We start from the raw sequence: 25,308 nt of genomic DNA on the forward strand, positions 1-25,308 counted from the left end.
TCCACGGTGAAGCCAAATATTTAATTAGGTTTAATTTCACAAGAGGTGGTCCAGTCCCTGCAAACGTCTCCAAGTCACATGTTGAACTGCCAGGGTTCTTTAGGAGCTTTTTTAAAAGGGAAAACCTTTTGGGTTTGGGGGTTTTCCTGGAAAACTGGACTTGTTGTGAGCTCTTGTTTGTGGAGAGCCCCCGGTTGGAGCGGGGAGTCCTTCTGGCCATTCCTAGGGGGCCCTGTCCTCCAGCACTGTGCCAGGCTGGGAAATTTAATCCTGCTGATTCCAGAACCCCAAATCCCTAGAATTTTTCCATATTATTTGTGAAGCTTGGCCAACTATTGTGTTGTCCCCTCAGGATTAGCACAAGTATCTATTTCTGGTAATGAGTTGAGAAGACTTCATTTCATAAATGTTCACCTTATCTTGAGGCACATGATGAGTGCCCTCAGTTCATTTCTATGGAGACTTGGGTCCACCTAATTAAGATGAGAATAAAAATGTGGGGTTTTTTAAGACTTTAGGAAGATGTGGTGCCAGGCCATCAGATAAACACTCTGTGTTCTTCTGATTTCTGAAAACATTCAGGTTTTAGGGCTGGAACTGACATTTTAAAGCCTTGGGACCATTTGAAAAGGGGGAAAAAGTCAGTTCTTGCCCTAAGTCCCTACCAGCATTGGGAAATGGCTGTTTATGAAGGTTTCAGGGTATAATTTCTGAGGGGAATGGGTTTGTTTAGTACTGTTTTATGTGCATGTGTGGAGAGAATCTGGTCAGCATTATATGCCTAGAAATTTTTTTTCAGCCAGCCTTTGAAATCTCTATTCCACAGGCACTTTCCAAAAAGCATTTCTTATAAATGAAATTGGCCAAGGAGAGGGGAGGCTTTGGAACAGGAGGGACCAAGTTCTTGTGGTGCATGGCACAGATTGCAGCTCTCTCCTCTGAGCAGGGCAGAACTCCCCTTTCAGCTGCCCCAGGGTGGGGCCCTGGCTTGGCCCCTTGGTTCTTCTTGCCCCACGTCACTCCTGCTTTTTAACACAAAGGGGCTGGAGAGCAGCCCTGGAAGGGGACCTGGGAGTCTTTGCTTATCAGACCCTCTCAACTTCATCATGAATGAATTATTAAGCCCTCTTTGCCCTGGTGACACAAGTTCATTTACTTGTGCCTTCCCTCTGCCGTGGTCAGGAGGGATTTTCTTTTTCCTCTTTGAAGAAAGCATGAGAAGAACAAAGGGTTGGATTTTCATGGCCTAATGCATCAAGAGAAATCCCTACATACGTAACAAATGTGGATATTCCTTTTGCTTTTTCCTGCCCCACTTGTCCTGCAGGAGGATTGTGTAAGGAACAGAAACTCCTTGGTTTATGGGATTAAGATAAACCCACTTACTCTGCAATAACATTCACAAGGATAAAAATGCAATTGTTAGCCAAGGAGCTGAATACAGTGTATATTATCCAATGGTAAAGGAAAAAAAAAACCAAACTGTTCCTAGCAGATTATCCTTAACAATTCCAATGTATAGTTAATGTTCCAGCTGTTAATGCAGATGAATTGCATTTATTTCACTGTGCATCTTTGCACCAGTGAATGTATTCTGGCATGGTCAGGGCTTGGCTATACCTCCACATCTTGGACTATTTTCTGTTTGTACTTTTCTCACTAAATAGCCTTTTTTTCTTTCACTCCATTTATGCACCACTTCAGCTGCCAAATCACTCTCCTGCTGTGGCAAATGCTTTGGCAAATGCTTGGTCTTTATCCCTTGTATATCCAGATTTTGTTGGTTGTGCAGCATTTGTGAGCTCCTCGCTGCTGTTGCTCTGGTGAGCTTTTAGGAGAGTGTGAGAAACTGGGGGTGTGAGCTCAGGAGACTGTTCTGCCTTCTACTGGGAAACCCGAGTTTAGAGGCAGATGAGGCTTCTGAGGGCATCTGTAGAAAATACAGTAGAGGGTGTTGGTTTGGAACCATAAATACACAAACTGTGGGATTCTTCAACCATGATTCCCTGACGCTCATAAGAATCCCCAGACACAGTGATCTCCTCATACCTGCTGTCCTCCCTACTTGGCATATCCAGTTAGGATATCTCCTGGCAGGAGATGAAGACTTTCACTCCCTGCACCATGGAACAGTGACCAGAAATTCCCTGCAGCAGAGGCTTTCATGTGGTTTCCAGTTCTTCATTAACCATGTTTCTCTCGGAGGGTCCTCCACTTGCCCACCCACTCAGTCTGTTCAGTCACCCCAAATGTTATTTCTCTGGATGTGCACATCTGGTTTCACTCTGCTGCCCAGGGAAATGCTGCTGTACATTCTGTGTGTCGTGGCTGCTTTCCCAGCATCCCAAGAATTAAGGCAGCATGAGGGGATTGTACAATTTCTCCAAAAACAAGCACTGTTTTCTCACAGTAGCCACACCACATAATGGCTACATGAAATGAAATCTCCTCACAGAACTGAAATGTGCACCTGTATGTGCCTTACTGCTCTCTCAGAGATACACAAGACTTTTAGTTTCCTTTATCTGAAGGCAGCATTTCTCTCATGGGTAGCAGCTGAAGTAGCTTCCTATAGTGAACCTGTGAGAATTGAGCCAGCTCGTGTCCCCGGTGCCTGGTGAGCAAACTTCCACTGCATGCTGCTCTGTTTGGGAAGCTGTGACCAGCAGCATTTCTGATTTGGGGTGTTCCCAGTGTGTTCTGGAGCTGTTGGGAGTGGCTGTCACAGAAAGCTGAAGTGTGGAAGTGCTCACAGAGCATTCACAGCTCCTCTGGTACATGCTTGGTGCAAGCTTAGTGCAGACCTTTCCAAGAACAGGGCTTTGGGGAAGCTCTCCCTTAAGACTATTCAGAACTGAGTATCTGAACATAAATAGTTTCTAAAACTATTTAAATTGGCTGACTGGGATCTCTGGTGCCTTATCTCCTGTGTCTCCAGTGTCACTATTGCATATTTAAATCCGCTGCCTTCAGATCTATAATTATATTGGTTCCTGCTGTTAGTGCTCTCCTGTTTCTGAGGGTCAGGTTGATGAGCTGCACTCCTGCCCTCCTAGCCCAGATGAGATAAAGCTTGGCAATTGCCTCTCCTTCCCCCTCCAAGCCTGCATTCCATGCTGAGCAAGGAGATGAGCTGGGGTGATCTCTCCGGAGCAGTGGCAGGTTTGGGCCCAGTTCCCAGTGTGACAATCAGCAGGGCACTGGCTGGCCAGGAAAGCTGATCCCAGACTGACACCCCACTATCCTGATTTCCTTAGCTTCCCCACCAAATGGAAGGGAATGAGGGGGATGAGTGATCTGTCAGCTGCTCCTCTAGAAGCATCTCTTCGTATTTGTGATTTAGACAAATTCCTGGGCCCATCAGGTTTCTATTAGGACCGGGTATAATTCTCTCCAAATTGCATAATGGGAGACAATTGGAGGAGCAAACACGTGGAAAACAAAGTGGAAAATCAGTCTTCGCTTGAAGCAGACATGTTTTCCTAGAACTGGGGTGTCACAGTCACACTCCACTTCTGTCTTTTCAGTCAGTTTTAATCTTGGAGGAGCTGCAGAGGTGCCTGCCACTGCTTTGGAAGTTAAGATTCTGTAATAAATATATTTTTCCAAACAAACTGCCAGTCTGTCAGCTTCTCCCCAGGTTTCCATGCAGTATCTGGGGAGAATCCCAGGGAAATAGCTAAATAGATGTCCTGTTGTGGTGAAAGCATCCCAGCCTGCCCAGGTTCTGGAGGTGTTGGCCTGGAGTTCTGGGCATATATTCTCTTAAGTCTATCCTTTGGACAGGATCTTCCTGTCCAAAACCCCACATTTCTTTGAATCCAGCACTGGTTTTCCAACAAGGAATAAAGCTGATTAACACCTGAAAATCATGCTGGTTCTGCTGTGAAATAGTTTGCAGCTTTTTAAGGTGTGCCAGGTCTCTCTCCTTAAAAATACCTCTCAGAATGAAAATGTTGAGAATTACTCTTCCACAGATTTCAAGTGGGGGAAGGAAAGCAAGTTTGGGTTATTTGAAACCTTACAGTTCCTGTTAAGCTTTATTTTTATCAGGGCTTTAGGTACTTCCAGGAGGGTTTCATATCTCAAAACCTCTTTCCAAGGTGTGTAAGTACAATTAATGGGTGATATGGCTGGATAGGGGAAGGGTAGGCCCGGGAAATGCCTTCACCCACGTGTTGGACTCAGCAGTTCTGTAATGTTGGTCACCCAGGTGAGGCTGAACAAGGCACCATGTGAGCTCCTGGTCTCATCTTTGCAGTTTTTGTTGGTTGGTCACATAAATATGGGGGGAAAGGGTTCTGGAATGTACCTCTGTAAGGGCTCCTTGGGTAATTCTCATTAAGGCTGGTTGACCATGATTTCCTCCCTAAACACAGCCTTTGTCATTACAAATTACAGAAGTGCTAATGGTAATTCATTGTGGTTTGTGTGTATTTATTGGAAGCAGGAAAAGAGATTTGTTTTATGTCCTTCAGATTCAAGGATGTTGTGTGTAAAAGTGGGAAGCTGGGGGATGTGGGACAGACCTGCTGCAGCCTGAGGCCCAACTCCTGTTTTTTTTATCCTCTGATCAGACTATAGAATCCAACTGGAGGTGTGGGAGGCACAACTTGCAAAGGATCCAGTGCCGCTCCGAGAACAGCAAAGGGGTCTACTGTTTACAGTATGATGATGAGAAGATCATCAGTGGCCTACGAGATAACTCCATTAAGGTGAGCACCTCCCTTTGTTCTTTCCCTGCCTGTGAGTGGGGTTCTGCCCTGGAAGCTGCCTGTGCCTCCTTTGTGTCTCTTCACGGGACAGTGGCTCTGTGTGGTTGGTGAGGGTGAGATGTCTGAGCCTGGCAAAGTCCTCACCTGCACTCTGCTCTGAAAGCTTGGAGCACTGCCAGGGATTACTTCCATTGACTCCAAAGATGTGCCCTGAAATCAGTGTTCCCCAGGAGGGGGAGGTCTCTGTGTGCCACTGGCCTTGGCTGTGGCTGTTTTATTGCCAGGACTTCGCTGCTGTGCTCGTCCTCCCTGGCACTTCCTTTGGCCAGCCAGGATTTGATCTCATGGTGATTGGTTATTTCACTGTTCTCTCAAAAACTTACATCAAGACTTCCTTAAGCTAAAGGAAAGGACGAGGCCCACTGATGGGGCAGACTCACTCGTCGTGGAGTCTCTGGCTTTCCTCCTTTCTTCGCAGCTGTGACAAATGTTCAAGTCTTGGATCCATGTTCTTGATGTTGATAAACCATTTACCCTTGTTTCTAACAGATTTGGGACAAAACAAGCTTGGAATGTTTGAAAGTATTAACGGGACATACTGGCTCAGTTCTTTGTCTGCAGTATGATGAAAGAGTTATTGTAACTGGATCTTCAGATTCTACAGTGAGGTGAGTGTTAAATTCTTGCACGAAAATAATTTTAGTATCGGGACTGGGAATATTTTCAGTAATCTCTAAACATCAGAAAACATCCCTAAAAGGAATGTGATATCTGTATTCCAGAAGCAAGATACTCACACTTGGCAAAGCTTCACATTAAATAATTTTTTTCCAAATCTGTTTTGTTCTTTTTAGCATTAGGAATTTTGAAGGAATAAGACCTGAGGGATTCAAGGCATATCATGAAGTTTTGGTGTAGCTGATGGAACTACTATAGAATAATTTCTTGAGTCAGGGTTTATTGTACTGCCCTCTGACATGTTGTAGTTGCGACTGTTACTGAGAGGGTGTTCAGCACACACGGAGCGCTGCCTGACTGCAGTTCTGCTGACAGTGAGGACACTTCCAGCACACATCTTCCTGCCTTGCCCAAGCTCTGCCAGAGATTAGCCAGCCACAGCTCTCCCGTGGAGACTGGGGCAGGCTTGTGCCTGTTCACACCCTGCAGAGCCATCAGCTTCCCTTGGGATAACTGTGTTCTGTCCTGCAGAGTCTGGGATGTAAATACCGGGGAAGTTCTGAACACGCTGATCCACCACAACGAGGCCGTGCTCCATCTGAGGTTCAGCAATGGGCTGATGGTGACATGCTCCAAGGACAGGTCCATCGCCGTGTGGGACATGGCCTCCCCCACGGACATCACCCTGCGCCGCGTCCTGGTGGGACACCGCGCTGCTGTCAACGTGGTGGACTTTGATGACAAGTACATCGTGTCAGCCTCAGGGGACAGGACCATCAAGGTAAGTGACAGAGCTCTGCTCCAGGACTCTGGATCCCAAGGAAAGCCCTGGAGCAGCTGAGGGGTTCAGGAGCAGTTCTGGCCCCTTGCCTTCCTGGTGTCTCTCAGTGAGCAGCGTCCTCTCGCTGGCTCTTGGTGACTTTGGGCACACAACTGCACTGGAATATTTTCATGGCCTCTGCCGTACAGCTGCAGAAAAGTAAAGCCCATTTGCTGCTTGAGCTCTTTGTCTCGAGATCAGTTGCTTTGTTAAATGTGGTACATCCTGTGCCTTTTTCCAGTGGGATTTTTAATTTCACTTGGCAGTTCTGTCCAAACATGGAATTCCTCAGCAGTGCCTTTCCTCACCACGCCTTCCCAGCAGCTCAGCTGGGCTGTGCCATGTTTGAAGGATTCAGAAGCTAGATTTGAAGGCTGTTACATACCAGAAGATTTGAGTTACCCAGAATGCAATAATATAACAAAGGCATTTCCACCCTGCCCTCTCTGAACCAGAGCTGCCTTAGCCTGGGCCAAGAAGTTCTTGGCAGTTCCACATCCAAATCTTTGCCGGAGATCCTGCCGTGCTTTCTGTTGGAAAATGAGCCACTTGATACTCTGCATTACAACTTCAGTTACTGTTCATTAAAAATGGCAAAGTTGATTGAACCCTTTAATGTTAAAACCAAGCTTAAAGGCCATTTGGACCTTCTCTTACTGAGAGCTTCCTAGTAATTTATTTGGTTAAAAAATGTGAGGGTTTTGTGTTTGATAACTCCAATTTTAAAAATTATTCTTAACTTACAGAGCGTAATCAAGGTTTTGAAATCATTTGGAGCAGTCTTTGCCACCCTAAAATATTTTATATACAATGCCCCGTTCTTCTCAGTGCTATAGCAGTGCCTGTGGTTCTGTCACTGCTGGGTCGCCACTGGTGCCTGCGCCCTGCTCTTTGCCTCTGAAGATGCTCTGTGGGTTTTCACTCCTCTGTCAGCCTCTGGCCTCTCTATCCCTGAATTCCTAGTGCCTTCTTGTGCAGTGCAGAGGCCTTGTTAGGTGCAGCTCCCAGGCAGTCTGTCCTGTGTCCCCAGGTGTGGAGCACCAGCACGTGCGAGTTTGTGCGGACGCTGAACGGGCACAAGCGCGGCATTGCCTGCCTGCAGTACCGGGACCGCCTCGTGGTCAGTGGCTCCTCGGACAACACCATCAGGTGGGTGCCACCGGCTGCTGCCTGTGTGTAACGGGGGCCTTCTGTCCTGGAAACAGGATTTCCCTCAGCTCTCATGCTGCCACACTTCCTTGGAGTGGCTTGCCTTTGGAACAGATGGTTTATGAATGGGGCTTACCTCGGTGTGGGAGTAAACATTTCACAACCCTGTGAAAGAGTGGGACACGGAGGTTTCAGAGTGAGCAAAACCTCTTATCTACTGCTATGTCACCTTGTCGTCTGCTGAGAGAGATGGGGAAGACACTGCTCCCTGGTTTTCTTATTTTCTGAACTTCTAATCAATGCTTTACAGAGAATAGAAAAAGCTCTCTTAGAATCTCCCAGAATAACACATATCTGAGCTTTACTTGCATGGAATTTTGAATGATTTCATCAATTTTGATACGTGTAGTGCAGCTGCTCTGAATGACACCTTTTAAAGCAACTTACATACCTCCCACAGCAAAGCTGGCAGTAGCTGCTTAACCCTGGCTGTGGGAATCAGCCTTTCTCCTGTGTTCTCCCCAGGCTCTGGGACATTGAATGTGGTGCCTGTTTAAGAGTATTAGAAGGCCATGAAGAGCTGGTTCGGTGCATCAGGTTCGACAACAAGAGGATTGTTAGTGGAGCCTACGATGGGTAGGTCTGAAAGCAGTTCCCTAAATTCAGCCTTTCTCTTGTGGGGCGCTCAGGAGTCTGCAGACCATTTCTGTGGGGCTGAGGGCAGGACTGCTCTCTAGAGCACCCCTGGGTTGCTCAATGCAGTGCATAGTGGATTCATGGCACTTAAATCCAATATCCAAATTCTCCATTTCTTTCTCTTCCTGGAGAGTTACTGAAAACAATTCTGGAATTGGGTTTGGCTGTAGCCTTTTATTTGGGCTTAGTGTCTGCCTGGGGTTGGTGGGCCCAGCTTCATTCCCACATTGCAGAGGGGAATGTGCAATATCAGCTTGTCTGTCACAGCCATCACAGAGTCATCACTGCTGCTGCAAAGAGACAAAACTACCTGGCTTTACAAGCTTGAGCATTAGTATTTCTCACAGTGTGCTTGATCCTGAGGAAGTAGCTGTAGGGAAAACCTAGCAAGCTTTCTGGGGCTTTGGATGTTATTTTCTCTGTTTTCATAATGATTTGCTTCTCTTACTTTAAGGAAAATTAAAGTTTGGGACTTGCAAGCTGCTCTTGACCCTCGAGCCCCAGCGAGTACGTTATGCTTGCGTACATTAGTGGTAAGTAAAAATTAATTCATTTGCGGTTATCTGGGGTGTTTTAGTACGTTATTGTGGGATAGGTGGGAATATCATCATGGTTTATGAAGCCTAGAGGGCTTAAGAATGAAGAAAAATTTATTGTCATATCTTGAATGATTTGCATCTGAGCTTAAATGAAAGATTGAATTTTTTTTGTTTGAGATTCTCAGATCTCTTAAAAGAAAAAGAAATCATCATGATACTGTATCACATCACTCTGGTTATTGGTGTGTTTCCCTAATATCACTGTAGGGCCGGATTTAATCTTCCTTTTATTAAAAAAGGGGCAAGAATCTTGTGAGCCTTTCCCAAACTTTTCTCCTAACCCTCCACTTTGGAAGGAAGAGTTGGGAAGGGAGAAGGGAGTCTGAGTCCAACAGATTGCCACAGGAACTCTCAGCCCTTCAGAGGACTGTCACATTTAAGGCTTAAATTGCTTAAGTTAGATTTTTCTTTGTAATGAGGGGTTTGGCTTATGACAGCAGATTTAATTAAAAATAGATGGAGGAATGAATTCCTTGTTCTTTTCGCCCAAGTGTGTGTGGAACGTTACTTCAGGAGTCAGTTTGACAAGCGCATAGCAACTCAGAGTCCTTGGCTGTAGGTGATGCGTGTACTTGGCCTTTCAACACCTGGAGAAGTACTTATGTGGCTGGAAGTGCTTCTCCTTTTTCTTTCTCTTCAGTAGTGTCTGTATAGAAATGAGATTTAACTATTTTTTAATTTAGTTTTAGTGAAAAAGTTGTTTGTTTCTGTGTTCTGTGGGTATCCTGTAGCTCGGGTTGGAGTTTGAGATTTCTCTGCCAATTTCTCTTGGGTTACCTCTCCAATAAAGGCAGAGTCATCACTTTAAATTTAATGAAAGTGGATAAGCAGGACTAAGGGAAGAACCTTTTCTGGGCTTTTTGTGCCACTTCGAGTTCTGTTGAAGAGCTGTTGGAGCATATGCTCTTCTTATGGCAGTGTTTGAATTCCTGGCTGCTGTTGTGTGAGCCCTGAGGATCCTCTCAGCAGGGTGGAGCTGGGGTGTGTTGATTTAAGGGTGCACAAAAACCGAATCAACTGAGAATTCTGCAGGAGAAGGAGCCCTGGCAGAATATCAGTACCAGCCAGGGGCCAAAATTGCTGCACCTTGGTGGACAGACAGCTTCCATCTGGAGTAATCTCAGCCTGTGGCTGGGCTGGACCCACTGAGGGAGGCTCAGGGTACAGCACTGGATTTGGGAGCAGTGTGTTTTCTGTAAAGAATTTGCACACAAAAGCAGCATTTCTTCAATCTGTGTGTTATTATGAAGGTTTTTTAGTCAGCCCAGCAGAGTTTGAACACACCTTGTGTGTCCAGATCCCTGTGTGATACCAGTGCACTGCAGTGTTTCCCTCCTGCCTTGCTGACTGCTTGCCTCTTGCCCACAGGAACATTCAGGACGTGTCTTTAGGCTCCAGTTTGATGAATTTCAGATCATTAGTAGTTCCCATGACGATACAATTCTGATTTGGGATTTCTTAAACGTGCCGCCGAGTGCCCAGAACGAGACCCGCTCTCCATCTAGAACATACACCTACATCTCCAGATAACAGTCTGCACTTTACTTCCCTCAGAAGGTAAGGCTGCCCCGTTTGGTGGATCTGGGAAACGTCTGAAACGTTTTGTCAGCCTGCAGCTTGGCTTAGTCAAACAAGCTGAGATTTTCCTTAAGGGAGAAAAAATCTTTTTATGCCACTTCTTTCCCTGTCTAGTCCTTGTGTGGTCACGCTCCAGCATGTCCTTCTGGACTAGCTTCCCCCTCCTGGAATCCCTCCTGCTTATAACTGGGTGTTCAGACATGTTAGAGAGCGCTGTCATATGTTCACAGCATTGCTGGGAATTGAGGAGCCTTGGTGTGTGGCACAGGCATTCCAGCTGTCCCATGAAAAGGGAGCTGTTGGGAGCTCTCCATGGACCTGCTGGCTCTGGGGAGCTGTGCAAGGAGCAGTGCAGGGTCTCTGCAGGGATCTGAGCCTGGGGCAGGAACAGCAGCTCTGTGAGGAGCACAGGTGGCAGGGAGAGCTGTCAGCTCACCAGCACAGCTCAGAGCTGTCTGAAACAAGAGCCCAGAACTCGCTGGAGTTTGGTTCCCTTTCCCAGTCACTGCAGTCAGTGCTCAAAGCCCCTTGTTGGGAGTGTGGATTCTTCTCTCTATTGCTGCCAACAGTTGCACTTCAGACTACCTGCCTGTGACTGCTGGGGCTTGCAAACACAGGCACTGCCCTCCAAAGCACAGCAGGCTCTGCCAGTGCTTCTGAGGAACTGGAGATACCACTAGAGGAGCTGGGAGTGACATTGCCCCAACAGGAAGGATTTCTTTTATTTGAAGGAGATAATGAACACTTACAGTGTGGAAAGCCTTCCTGTAAGAAGGGGTTTTCATTCTCTCTCTGGATACATTTGTCCCTGCTGTGGCAATGTGTTCCTCAGGTTTTTGCACTCCTGCGGGATCTCTTGTCTGGCTGGGAAATCCCCTCCCTTGTGGAGATGCACTTCGAGGTGCTCCCGCTAGAAGATGAGTTTTTTTTCACCTCAGGAAGGGCTGGCTGCCTTCCCTGCTACTGAACTCCTTTTAAAACCACTGGGGCAGTGCCCCCTCTGGACCTGACACTGGCACATTGCTTTGTAGGGAGGGTCTGAGTCAGCAGTTGGCCTTTGCCAGGCTGAGCTGCCTCTCAGCATTCCTCTAATCAGGCCCTGGAATAAGGAAGATCTCTAATGCTGTGAACACGAGCCATGTGCAGATCCCAGCCAAACCTTCCCTTCAGAGCAGGTTTTAAGAACCCTGCTGCAGGGCAAGCTTAGTGAAACTCATGGGCTGGGGCGGGGCAGGGACACCTGGAAAGGCTGCATTTTATGAACAGTCTCCATCTACCTTCCAGTCCTGCATTCGTGCTTGCTTCTGTTAACTAAAACGATAATTTGAGATGGACAAATTCTGGTTTTAAGTTACAGATTGGGCAGGGTTCTTTAAAAGCCACATATAGTGTGTCTTAAGCACAAAAGAAACACAGAAACATAGACTAGCCTGAGTTTAAGGGACCCACCAGGATCATGGAATCCAACCCCTGGCCCTGCCCAGACACCCCAACAATCCCACCCTGTGCATCCCTGGAGCGCTGTCCAAATGCTCTGGCAGCCTCGAGGCCATGCCCATTCCCTGGGGAGCCTGGGCAGTGCCAGCACCCTCTGGGGGAAGAAACTTCTCCCAAAATCCTGTCTGAGCCTGCCCTGGCCCAGCTGCAGCTGTTCCCTCAGGTCAAGAAACGAGGAGTTGTAATAAAATTCCTGCCAGTTCCTTGGGCAGCACCATGCTGGTGTCGCTTGGCCACGTGGCACCCAGGGCTCCGTCTGTGGGGTTTGCCAGGGCAGTGGGAGATGCCTTTGGCAGGGGGTTCTGCTGCTCACGTCCTGCAGACTTGGCAGTCGTGCACAGCTCAGTCTGCCTGGCCCAGGAGGCACAGCTGGGACCATGCAGCCCCGAGGTCCTGGTGGTGGTAATGACAGTCCCTTAACAGCTATTTCCTTTAATGCAGAGATGCCGTGATGTCACTTTTTGACAGGTTTGTCTGACTTCAGAATTCAAAAAACCTAAATCTACATAAAATTATGGTCAAACAGCTAATATTTCATCATGACATTTAATGAAACAGTTTTATAAGCTTTCAGACATCACAGTCTTGTGAGTTTTGAAGCAGCCCTGCGCACGTTTTTACAGGCTTTGCAATGTGAGGCTCTTCAAAGTGGATCAATTTTGACAGTCCTGGCAGTTGGCTGTGAGAGTTTTATTGCTTTCTGTTGAATTCCTGTTGTTTATTGTAACATGATAAAAATTGTTACCATATGATAGTCTAATATTGTGGTATTAAGCATTAGGCCTTGGGCTGAGGGAAGTCAAGGGGAAGTGCCTAAGGATGTTTTAACCTTTCATGGGAATGTCATATCAGAAGAGGGAAGTTCTCCCTAGTCCATTAAAGATGGTTTCGGGGAGTGGCAGGTAAAATCAAAGCTCAGATTTAATTACACTCAGACCTTACCGTGCCTCCAAGCTGATAACAGGGCCATCAGGCTGGAAATGGGAGTATCAAAGCATTTGAGGTTTTTGTCTGTTTTCCTAAGCAGCTGCACTTGTCTCCTGTGCAGAGCTCTTCCTCTGCAGTGTGAGGCAGAAAGGACAATCCCTTGGCCATTTTGGGTTGGGTTCAGGGGGCTGAGCGGAGGGTCCCTGGCTGTGCCCACTAGGCTGGGACTACGGCTCTGTAAGGAAACTGCCTGTGGGTCTCTGCCAAGGACCAGAGCCATGCAGAGCCTGGCTCTTGCTTCACTGGAGCTCAGAGCACACCCCAGAGCCCCTGGGGCAGCTCCCTTGCAGTCACCTCCTGCATGTGCTCTGCCCTTCCCCTCTCAGCCTGGATGCAAAGGATGCTGTGCAGCTGAGCACCTTGGGATGCTGCTTGCTGTGAGCCTTCTCTCAGTTCACTTGTCTTTTGTCTTTTTCAGGGTTCCACAGTCTTGAACTACTGGATTTTTGGCTACTACATGCCTGAAGATTATTGACAGCTAAAGTCAGAATTGGTTCTAGATGCTGTGTAGATGCAAAGCAGCACAATTCTATATCTAAATTTCTTAATCTTTCCTGCTCTCAGTGGTCGTCTTTGAATTTACTACAAATTCACTGACTTGGAGTAGATGAATTTCAGAAGCCTATCCTTCCCTGCTGTGAGAAATCCAAAGCTTCACATGTAAATTGTCCGTAGAAACTGAACCCTGATGGCTTGTTTTTCAGATATAAATCAGAAGTCAAGAAAGGACTTGGCCTAATTTATATTGCTTTGCACTTTTGTCTGACTTTAAAGAAAAAAAAAAAAACCAACATTCTCCAATGAAATTTGGGTGCCAAACACATGCCCAGAATGTACAGAGCTTTGCTTTCCAGTCACCACTGTTCTTTAGGCGTTCCCCATGGCAGGTTCAGAGCCAGTTCTGTTCCATAGGTGTACGTTGGACTCTTAGAAATATTTCTGACTTTCTCAGTAATATTTTTGGATTACAGTTTACTTGTTTCTGCACCAATAATTTCTTTTAAATTAAAGATTCCCTGTAATTCAGGCTAGGTTATCTGACGTAGTTGTATAGCACGGTCTTTTCCTTTGCCCTGTGCTCTGTACTCGCCGTCCTGTGCTTCCTGATGTTTGCTGTAGCCCCCCTCCTTCCCTGTGTGCTTCCCTCATCTCTGATACTGTGTAAGCATGTAGATACCTTGTACATACAGCAGAGTCTCTGGTGCCAGCCTCAGGGCGTCCTGACACTACACACTAACACTCAGCGTGGTGGCACTTGGCAGCAGGATGTCCTGATCCCTGGCACTGGTGGTGACACGATTACCCAGACATTGTCTCTGCAAAAGGAGGTTTTCAGTATTCATTAGTTGGGTTTTTGTTTTGTTTTTGGTTTGTTTTTTGGTTTTTGTTTGTTTTTTTTTTGTTGTTGTTGTTGTTTGTTTTTTTTTTTAATGGGAGCTACATATTTTAAAATGTAATTTCTAAACTTTTTAAAAATTAAAAACTGTTTAATTTATGTTCTGTATCTTATATTTTTGTGCCGCGGGATTTGCAGCTGTGTGTCCCTAACACCAGTGGGGCCTCACAGCCCCCGCTGATGTCCTCGGTAGCATTAGTTTGGCTGCTCAGTGGAGAAGAAACCATGGGCCAAAGTTCCATTATTTATGTTTGATTTGTGGCACTTCCTGATGGTGAGGAGCCCGTTCCAGTCACCGCTCTGCTTCCTGTGCCCGTTTCCGTGCTGGTATCCCAGGAGGATCGGCTGCCGTGTCCTGGCTCCTCCGTGCTTTTGTTAGGGAGTCTCCATAGCTGCCTCTTCAGTTCTCACAGTGTCCCCTGTCACCTGTGTGGTCACACAAACGCCCTGCGTCGTCCTTGGGTCAGGAGGAGACGTGGAGCAATGCAAAGTGAATTTTCCGTCGGCGTCGGCCCCCCGGCATCTCCGTGCCCGCGTGCGTGGGGGCGGCGCGGCCCGGCTGTCCTGGGGAGGGCACGGCTGGCACGGGCTGTGCTGTCATTCCTTGTCTGTGTCCGTCTGCACTGTTCTGTGCTGCCAGCAGCTCTCGGCTCTGTTGGGTTTTCGCCTTTCCCTGCGCAGTCCCGGGGCCGGGCGGTGCCCAGGGGCAGCAGGGAGCTCGATGTGTCACCAGCCAGCCCCTGCCAGGGCTCACTGCAGGGGCTCCCCTCCCACCCTCCCAGGAGCCCAGCTCCCCTCCCCGTGTTACTCCAGCTATTTATTCATCCAGATGAGCGAATGTGATGAAGTCCAGAAGAGCAAACTCGCTCCTGAGCGTCCATGAGGTCAGATTTTGGTAAGCTTGACAGTAGTTTGTGCAAGTGTCTTACTTTACCCTTCTCATCTAATAGCTTTAATATTAAACTGTTTAAAAAAAGAGAGATCTGTCGCAGCCCTGAAGAAAAAGGTTCTTTGTTTCTGGAGAGCGGAGTCCTTTCTTTAAAAATGCATGTGTAAGATTTAAATTCCTGTTTTTCCTTGGGAGATAATGGTATTTGAACATGCAGTCTAAACTTCTTTGTGCTTTGTGTAACATAGCAGTGGACTTTTGTGATTGGCACCCAAGGAACTTGACTCCTGGGATTCATGGTAGTGATCCTGGCTGCACTCTGGACTTTGTTTTGCTAACCATAATTGAGCAACTGTACATTACTGCGATATTAATGTTTCAAAGCACTGGGATAGTCTAATTCTAACTTGTAATTATGTTTGCCAATTATCTGTTTGGAAAGTTGGTGTATGAACAGCTTCTTGAAACTGTTAAATTGTACAGATATCGTTCATGATCTAAAGCTTTGTACTGTGGAATGTGCTTAATAAAAAAAAGTTTGAACTTAATTTGTCACCTGAATGGATGAGTGACCACCTCAGCAGAGTTTGGGTGTGAGTTAAGGATGGATTGGAGCAGCCTGGCTGGGGGGTAGGGGGTCCCTGCCCGGTAAATGGCCTTCCTGCCCAACACCAGTGGAAGGCACAGGGCATGTGGAGCCCAAACCCAGCTGCCACAGCCCAGCTCCTGCTGGCACAGGTGGGGGCAGCTGCTGGTCCACACTTCCCTTTCCTGGGGACAAACTGGGAGGAACAGCGAGGCCTGGAGCTGAGCTCATTCACCCACCACAGAGGTCTGAACCCCACTGCCTCTGCAGGAACATCACCAGGATTCTTTCTTACTTTACCAAGAATGCAGAGAGAATTTTTAAAATACTACCCATCTCCTGGCTTGTTGAAGCAACCTCCATGCCTTGAGCTGTGCAAGTCTTCCAGGGCTTGCTCTGACTCAGGAAAAGCTTTGCCTTGAGCTTTCCTTTGCTGTGTAGTGACTTGTTCAGTGTTCGGTTTGGTGCATGTCTGTGGGAAGCACTGACCTGAAATGGTTTTGGAGGTGCCATAAACTGTACTAAAAATATGAGCAGTTCTGGCTCAGCACTGGCAAATCCAGGCCTCAGGAATGGCTCCAGTGCAGATGACTTCTTGCCCCATCTTGGTTCTGGATAGGAGTGTTGGAAGCAGCACTGCTGCTGTCAGGCTGAGGCTGCCCTGGAGCTGAGTGAGTCCAATCCCCTCTGGTGCCCAGAGCGCAGTATGGAAGCGCAGCCTGGCTGAGCTCCTGGGTTCTGAAGGCTTTGCTGGGTATCAATATCCAAATAAGCCACAAAAGCTCTGGGATGGATCTGCAGTGTAAACCTTGAGGTCAGGCTTTAACATTCCAGCTCACCTGGGTGGCCTTGGGATTTGGTTGTTCTGTGGGTTTTCCCTTGCAGTTGCAGCCTTTAGTTGGCTGTTAATTCCTACCAGAGGACTTCCCAGAGAAGTCGTGGAGGCCCCGCTGCCCTGGGTGCTCCCACCCATCCTGGAAGGATATGGGGCCCCTTTGGACTCTCCCCTCCTGCCAGAGGGTGGGAGCCACACGCTGTCCTGAGCCCATGGAGCGTCTGTGGGCCTGGGCAGTGCCCTGGGAGGGTGGGCAAGGAGGGCAGGGGCTCCCACAGGCACTGCGGTCTCACTCAGGCCCAGCCTCTCCTGTCAAACCCTTCCCAAACTCTGGATGGGGTGAGAGCAGCACAATTCCAGAGGGAAAACTCTATCCTACCTGGCCTTGGACACTGCCAGGGATCCAGGGGCAGCCACAGCTGCTCTGGGCACCCTGTGCCAGGCCCTGCCCACCCTCACAGGGAACAATTCCTGCCCAATCTCCCATCCAGCCCTGCCCTCTGGCAGTGGGATCCATTCCCTGTGTCCTGTCCCTCCAGCCCTTGGGAATCGTCTCTCTCCATGTTTCCTGCAGCTCCTTCAGGCCCTGCAAGGCCACACTGAGCTCACCCCCAAGCTGCTCCTGTGCAGCTGAACAACCCCAGCTCTGCCAGCCTTTCCTCCCAGCAGAGCTGCTCCATCCCTCTGCTCATCCTGGTGCCTCCTCTGGCCTGGCTCCAGCAGCTCCAGCTCCTTCCTGCGCTGGGCCCGGGGCTGGGGCAGCTCTGCAGGTGGGCTCTCACCTCAGCACAGGGGCAGAATTTCACCCCCCCCCCCCCCCCCCCCACTGCTGCCCATGCTGGGGGGATGAAGGGGAAAAAAGACCTTTGGAAAATAAAAAACCAACAACTTTTCTGCTCCCCATCCCAGCAGAGTTTTGCTAAAAATCCCAGGCCAGGCCCAGTCTCCAAGCATGCAGCCTCTCCCTGGACTGTGCTGCCAGACACAGCTGTGCCCATCCCTGCAGTGGGAAATGCTCCCGTGGGATGCTGCTCTGGCACCAGGCTCTCCGTGGTGTCTGCGTGGGTTGTCCCTGTGCCACAGTGCCGAGCACAGCCCGGGCTCTGTGACAGTGACAGTGACTGCCTCGGCTTCTGCTGCTCACCAGGGGACGGGCACGCAGCCAGGGTTGGCTTCTCCAAGCTCCAGCTTTTCCTTGGGTACTTTAAACACATTTGTGCAATGCTCTGAGGTGCTGGAACAGGACTCGAGTCACTGATCACCCACACACCAAAACCAAAGAGTTCTGGGCAGCAGGGGCTCCAGGGCAGAGCTCCTGCCCTCTGCAGAAAGGTTTTTTGTTCTGCAGCAGAACTAAGTCAGGGCAGGGGATTACAAAAATCAACGGTGATTATCCCAGCCTGCGGGTAACATCCTCTGGGGATATACCTCCAGGCACTGTAGCAGGATGAGGGACTCCGGTTTCAGCTGTCTGAGCTCGCTCAGTCTCCCTGGGTGTTTCTATCATCACTAAACATGTGGCACGTGCCCACTAAAATCTGTCAGCACTGACTGAAATGGTTGACTTTTATCCTTAGTAGATTTTTGTTTTGTTTTAGTAATGAGTTTTTTGTTTGTTTGTTTGTTTTTAAAATTGTAAGCAGTAATCTAACAAACCAAAATCTCAACTGAACCAAAGAGCGATCCCACAGAATTTTGCTTGTGCTTTGTACGTCTCTGCACAGGAGCTGGGTGTATCCAGCCAGGCACCAGAGCTGTGTCTTCACCTTTTGTCTTCCCTTGGGAACGGCCCCGCTGCCTGAGCAGCAGCAGCGCTGTGGGAGCGGTAATTGGGAGCGGTAATTGGGAACCGTAATTGCTTACGGCTGCCTCTGGGAAGGTTTGCCGGGACCACCCTCTCTCCCGTCTCGTCTTTCTCACCTTCTGCTCGCGGCTGAGCCCGGAGCAGCCTCTGGCCGGATGATCCGCCGTGGCACGGGAATTCAGGGATGGTCTGTGGGATTTCCGTAGCAGCACAGGGAAGCCCCGCGCCTGCGGCTGACGCTGTTGCTCTCGCAGGTCTTTCTCGCCCCTGATGAGCTCTGCAGCTCCTCGGGGGACGGATTGAGTGGGATAGAGCTCTGCGGACACTTCGCTTCTGGGACATCCCGCAGTGACACCCCGGGACACCCAGCAGTGACATCCCGCTGTGACATCCCTCTGGGACATCCCATAGTGATATCCAGCAGTGACATCCTGCAGTGACATCTGCAGTGACATCCCGCAGTGACACCCTGCAGTGACACCCAGCAGTGACAGCCAGCAGTGACACCCCGCAGTGACACCCTGCAGTGACATCCCGCAGTGACATCTGCAGTGACACCCAGCAGTGACACCCGCAGTGACACCGGCAGTGACATCTGCAGTGACACCCAGCAGTGACATCCCGCTGTGACATCCCTCTGGGACATCCCATAGTGACACCCCGCAGTGACATCCCACTGGCACACCCCGCAGTGACACCCAACAGTGACACCCAACAGTGACACCCACAGTGACACCCAGCAGTGACACCGGCAGTGACACCCAGCAGTGACACCCCGCAGTGACACCCAGCAGTGACACCCCGCAGTGACATCCCACTGGCACACCCCGCAGTGACACCCAACAGTGACACCCAACAGTGACACCCACAGTGACACCCAGCAGTGACACCGGCAGTGACACCCAGCAGTGACACCCGCAGTGACACCCGCAGTGACACCCAGCAGTGACACCCCGCAGTGACACCCGCAGTGATACCGGCAGTGACACCCAGCAGTGACACCCGCAGTGACACCGGCAGTGACACCCAACAGTGACACCCCACAGTGACATCCCACAGTGACACCCAGCAGTGACACCCCGCAGTGACACCCTGCAGTGACATCCCGCAGTGACACTGGCAGTGACACCCACAGTGACACCCGCAGTGACACCCCGCAGTGACACCCAGCAGTGACACCCAGCAGTGACACCCAGCAGTGACACCCGCAGTGACACCCCGCAGTGACACCCTGCAGTGACATCCCGCTGTGACATCCCTCTGGGACATCCCATAGTGATATCCAGCAGTGACATCCCACTGTGACATCCCTCTGGGACATCCCATAGTGATATCCAGCAGTGACACCCTGCAGTGACATCTGCAGTGACACCCTGCAGTGACACCCGCAGTGACACCCTGCAGTGACATCCCACTGTGACATCCCTCTGGGACATCCCATAGTGACACCCCACAGTGACATCCCGCAGTGACATCCCTCTGGGACACCCCGCAGTGACAGCCAGCAGTGACATCCTGCAGTGACACCCCGCAGTGACACCCAGCAGTGACATCCCACAGTGACATCCCACAGTGACATCCCACAGTGACATCCCACAGTGACATCCCTCTGGGACACCCCGCAGTCACACCCTGCAGTGACACCCAGCAGTGACACCCCGCAGTGACATCCCTCTGGGACACCCCGCAGTGACAGCCAGCAGTGACACCCTGCAGTGACACCCTGCAGTGACACCCGCAGTGACATCCTGCAGTGACACCCCGCAGTGACACCCAGCAGTGACACCCCGCAGTGACATCCCACTGGCACGCCCCGCAGTGACAACCCTCTGGGACACCCTGCAGTGACACCGGCAGTGACACCCTGCAGTGACACCGGCAGTGACATCCCTCTGGGACACCCCACAGTGACATCCCTTAGTGACATCCCTCTGGCCCCTTCCCAGCGCCCCTGGGCACCCCGGGGCCAGGTGGCTCCGGGCCTGTCCCCGGTCCCAGCAGCTGCCACGGGACCCAAGCTGGGTAAGGGTGGCTCCGAACCACCCTCACCAGGGCTGGACACAGAGCTGTGCCTCCAGAGCGGAGTGAGGAAGAGGAGGGAGGCGCAGCGCGTGGCCGGGGCGGGTTGCCTCAGACCTTTCCTTTCGCCTGGGTGGGAGAGGAAATCGCTCCGCGCTCCGCACGCGGAGCCTCGGTTTTAGAGAGAGGGAGGGAGGCACAGATGGGCGAGCGCCTGCTCCGTCCGACCCTCGGCGCTCCCCGCTCCTCGGCGGCCACCGCGTCCCCTCTGCCGCCGTCCCTCCGACCCTGGCTCCGGGGATGAGGGCTGCGAGGAGCTGTGGGGGCTGTCACAAGCGCCGGCGGCAGGGAAGGAAGATCTCCTCTGTCCTGACCGCACCCATTTCTTGGCGAGGTCAGCGTGGCTCTTGCTCAGCACGTCCCGGGTGGCGAAGGCAGGGGACAGCGGCAGGGACGGCCCGGGCCCGTCGTGCCCCATCCCGAGCGCTCCGGGCTCCGGGCCAGCCCCGCTCCTGCCCGCACCGGCTGCTCCCGAGGCTCCGCAGCCCCTCAGGAGCTCCTGCCTGCCGGGACCCAGCCGGGTGGCTGCAGGTGACCGTGGAGGCCTGGAGCGAGGGGACTCCGTTCCCTCGGGGGTGGCCCTGCCCCTGCTCCTCCCGGATGTCCCTCGGAAGCGAAGCTCAGCCCCAAAGCCGAGCCCCGGGAGCCGCCTGAGCGCGGCCGCCGCCGGGTGCTGCTCCGAGAGCCCCGCGGGCACGGGCGAGCTCTGCCCCTAAATCACATCTCGGGACACATAATCCCGACTTCACGCTTTTTCCCAGACAATATCTTTCCATATAATCTTAATGATTCCTGCTGCAATAACAAATAGGCAGCCCTGAGAATAACTTCACACTTAATTGCTCGTGCCAAGAATCTCACCACTTGGCCCTTCTGTGGGTGTTTTCCCTCCAATCCATCTGCACAAACAGAAGTGGGCCAGTTCTATGCCTCAGGAATGAGGAGATAAAAAGGCAATAATTTATTTTTCCACCAAAGCTAGAAGTATTTTATAGAATTTGCTAAAGTTTTTGTTTCAGGAAATTTCATCATGTCTCCAGGAAAAAAAAAAAAAAAAAAAAAAAAAAAAAGGCACTTAATTGGCCTCAGATTTTCTAACTCCCTTTTCATTTTTGTAATATGAGGAGGTCTAGGTCATCTCAAGGTCACTGCAGTTAGTGTTGCTTTAGTGTACCTCTGAGGATACCTCGTTTCTGCAGCAGTTTTTCCTTGAAAAACAGCCCCAGCCTGCTGCTGTCACAGCCACTTTCCTTGGCAACCAGTTGCATTCCTTTAACATATGGAAATATTTTTTAAAACACATAACATATAGGGCTGCTTGTAGGTGAAATTCTCCAACAGAAATGGAGCAAATTCTTCTAAGCCCTTTGAATGGTGCTGTAAAAAAAAAAAGCTTTTAACAGAAAGCTGCCATTTCCCATTATCTACACTGGGATCTTGATGTCAAAATAAAATGCTGGTGGTTATCAAATTAATAAAAATGTTTTCCTTGGGAAAAATTTAATTTTACCACCCTCCCAAGGCTTCCTGGTGTGTTGCCATGTTGGTTTACATGGCTTTAGGTGGTGAGGTCATTCCAGCCTGGGGTTAGTTTGATTTTTTTGGTCTATCTCAGTAAAGCTGTGGATTCCAAATCTACTGTTTTAGAAAAACTTGATATGTGGTATCTTGAAAATGTAACAAATGCTGAGTCTGCATCTGCTGGAGAAACAGAGTTTAAAAGAAAGAAGATATTTGTTTGTATCTGAATGACCAGGTTTTTCTGAACAGGTAAGGCCAAAAAAGAGAGGAGGCACCATCACAGAATCCCAGAATGGTTTGGGTTGGAAGGGACATTAAAGCTCATCCAGCTGAGCTGGATCCATGCCCCAAGTTACTGCTCAAGGTTTTCCTTCAGAGGGACCAGCTCAGGCTGGAATTATTGGGGGTTTCAACTGTAGATTTTAAGCAAATCTGATGCTTTCTCCAAGTACCTGCACATTGCCTCCATCTGGGTTGGTCCCTTTGCGCTGCTGCTGTCAAAACCTGGCAAAATATGCACATCCACCAAGGAAAAGCCCAACTGCAAATGAGAACTGGAGGGGAAGCCTGGGCAGGTATGTGAAGGGAAAAGCTTCTGCTCCCTGATCCTTTAAACAACAGAGTATTTTACATTTGCTGAGGAAGGGCAAACTGCCTGGATCTGGGAGAAGATAAATGGAGAGGATGGAGCAGTGAGATCCTCAGGGATCTGTCACAGCCCTGGTGCATCTTCCCAAGCCTTGGGAGGGCTCAGGGAAACAGCGAGCAGCTCCCAGAGCCAAGCACAGCCTACAGAGCTCACGCAGCTGGGCCAGCTGCAGCATCTGCCAAGTTCCTGATGGCAGCTCCTGGCCTGCCAGGCTGGGAAAGGACCCCAGGACTCGGTGATGCCACATCCAGGAAATTAATTACAAGTTGGACTTGGAAAAAGTTGTTGTGGAAGTGGTTGTGCTCCCACAGGAGAAATTTTTTTCAGGCAAACACATGGTGAAGCAGAGTTCTGGGCTGGACCCTGGGGCTCAGGGATCTCTCTGTTTGTTGGTGAAAACAACAGGGAGAGTTTGTGCTACAGCTGGAGTCTCCTGCTGGGTGTTCCTTCTTCCCAGCTCTGACCTTGCAGTCCCTCTGGCACCGTGTGGGGGTGCCTGTGCTTGTTCATCCTGAAAAAAGCATTGTCTTTTCTCTAGCAGCACCCTCATTGCTGTGTGAGGAACTGTGCCCAGTGCCAGGGACACTTTCCACTGTCCCAGGCTGTGCCAAGCCCTGTCCAGCCTGGCCTTGGGCACTGCCAGGGATCCAGGGGCAGCCACAGCTGCTCTGGGCACCCTGTGCCAGGGCCTGCCCACCCTCATGGGGGAATTTCTTCCTCAATAATCTCAACCTACCCTCTTTCAGCTTAAACCCCCTCCCCCTTGTCCTGTCACTCCAGTTCCTGATGCAGAGTCCCTCTCCAGGGTCCTTGCAGTCCCTTCCCTTTTCCAACCCTCACACCTAGCTGGGGTTTTGGTGAGCATAGCGTGGTTTGTTTTCACCTCCTGCATAATCCTGAACACATTTTGCCATATTAGGCAAAAAATAGGACTGGAAAAGACACCAGTAACAAACCCCCAGTTTTTCTGTGGATGGTTTCCTGCAAACACCCATTTCTAGGAGTCTGCTGGTCAAAACTGGCTGAGCACTCCAGGCCAGCGAGCTTCCCTCTCAGAGTGCTGGTGAATTATTTGCCATGATTTGCCCTTGGCTATTTTCTGAGGGTGATTAATGATGTACCTTGGGTGCTCTTCTCTTGTTTTGCTTTTTCTCTCTGTGACCGGAGAACTGAAACAAGGCGGTGAAATGAGGAAATTCAAGTTGCCACTTGGACTTCCAGCAGGAATTGTGGAGCCAGCACACATTCATGGGAGAGCTGGCAAAACTCTCACTCCTTTCAGGGCCTCTGTGACCTCCTGGCAGTTTCTCAGCCCACTGCTGAGTGTTTGACTTGTCCCCTGTGACACAACCCAAACATGCTGGGCCATGCTCCTTCCCAGCTCCTGCAGGCACAACAGGCATCCAGATGATCTTCCTTTTTTAAGGAAAATCAATGCTTTCAGGAACCTCATGGACTGGACGTGTGTCCTTTTCCTCGGCCAGGGCTGTGCTGTGGTGTGAGGACAGCACGGAATTCCCAGGAGCCGCAGGACCAGAGTCTGAGGGCGATGGCAACACAAACCCAAGGCAAACTTTAATTTAGCTTATTCTGAGACAATTCATGGTCACCTGTGCCACACCAGGGGCTTTGTTTCTCCACTCCTGAGGGGAGCTGAGCACAATTCCAGCCCCATTCGTTCCCAATAACCCAGCAGTAGGGTTGGCTGGGTCAGGTTTGGGCTGGCACTGGGGATTCTCCACAGCTGAGCCCCTCAGGCATACGGGGCTGGGGCTGCTCTGGTCCAGCCGTGCCCAGGGAAGGGCTGGGCACCACTGGGGACAGCTCTGAACTGAAATGGAAGACAGTGCCCCCAAACCCAAGGCAGAATTCAGAGGCTGGGGCCAGTGCAAGCCCAGCTCTCAGCAGGTTGCAGGGCTGCAGAGAAGCCGCGGTGGATATGGAAATGCTTTCCTTTTTCAGACCTGGCAATGAGTTCTGTGCCATCCCTTGGAGATTTCAGGGCTGGTGGAGATGTGGAGTTGCATTAGCTCCTGTCCCAGCTCCAGGCAGGGAGGAGCTGAGCTGTGTCTGCTGTTCACACACAGCAGAGGAGCAGGGGGTTCTGGACTCACACATCCACAAAAATGGCATTTTGGTGCCACAAAGGGCTGACACAGCTCCCGTGAAAAGCCTGGGCTGAACCTCAAATACCAGAGCCAGGTTGCACATGGAAATGGGCGTGTGGAAGCCAGACCCAAAGGAATGGATATGGGGGATCTTGCAGTCCAGGCTGCATCCCTGATCTCAGGTGGAGACTTAGATCTGCAAAGGGAGCCACTGCCAACACCTCACCTGTGTGAGCTGATCCTGCTTGGTGAAAAACCATCAGCAATGCCCCTCCTGGGCCTTCTCTGTGCTGCTTCCCTTCCTGCAAAACAAACAGGAACTGGGCTGGGGGGAATAATCTCGTGGCATTTGCTTCTTTTCCCCAATAAACTGCAAAACCAACACACACAAATATGTTTATGTGAACAGGCCAGAAAAACAGCTGGTTCATCAAAGCAGAGGGGCATGCTTGGCTCTGCTGGGCCAGTGTTCAGCAGGCTCCCATGTATTTATAAAGTGAGGAAGTGGAGCATATTTGAACATGCAGGTGGATAAATATTCCTGCCAGACCTGCTGGAGAGTTTGAAGTCTCCACGAAGCCGCTGCTCTGACTCACCCTGTCGCAGGGAATGCTGCCCTGGGGGGAGCTGCTCTGCCAGCCTGGAGCTGGCACCCCTGGCAGCCCAGGACAGCCCTGTGCAGAGGGATTGTGCCCGGGACAGCCCCAGCTCTGCCCTCCTGC

The 25,308-nt window shown here is 50.3% G+C and overlaps 1 protein-coding gene across 8 annotated transcripts in view; it reads left to right on the forward strand.

The window, feature by feature from the left end:
• The window catches only part of FBXW11 (F-box and WD repeat domain containing 11), a 63,218-nt gene extending 47,666 nt beyond the window's left edge, over window positions 1-15,552 (forward strand). For all 8 annotated transcript variants that reach the window (XM_040078179.2, XM_040078176.2, XM_040078182.2 and 5 more), the window contains 8 exons: window positions 4,578-4,715; window positions 5,265-5,383; window positions 5,925-6,174; window positions 7,244-7,362; window positions 7,888-7,998; window positions 8,513-8,591; window positions 10,026-10,214; window positions 13,138-15,552. In XM_040078179.2, the coding sequence (XP_039934113.1) occupies window positions 4,578-4,715; window positions 5,265-5,383; window positions 5,925-6,174; window positions 7,244-7,362; window positions 7,888-7,998; window positions 8,513-8,591; window positions 10,026-10,187 (978 nt within the window). In that variant the 3' untranslated portion in view covers window positions 10,188-10,214; window positions 13,138-15,552. The remainder of the gene's footprint in view (window positions 1-4,577; window positions 4,716-5,264; window positions 5,384-5,924; window positions 6,175-7,243; window positions 7,363-7,887; window positions 7,999-8,512; window positions 8,592-10,025; window positions 10,215-13,137) is intronic.
• Window positions 15,553-25,308: the final 9,756 nt, after the last annotated feature.

Source organism: Hirundo rustica, chromosome 14, assembly GCF_015227805.2.
Source record: "Hirundo rustica isolate bHirRus1 chromosome 14, bHirRus1.pri.v3, whole genome shotgun sequence".
Lineage (NCBI taxonomy): Eukaryota > Metazoa > Chordata > Aves > Passeriformes > Hirundinidae > Hirundo > Hirundo rustica.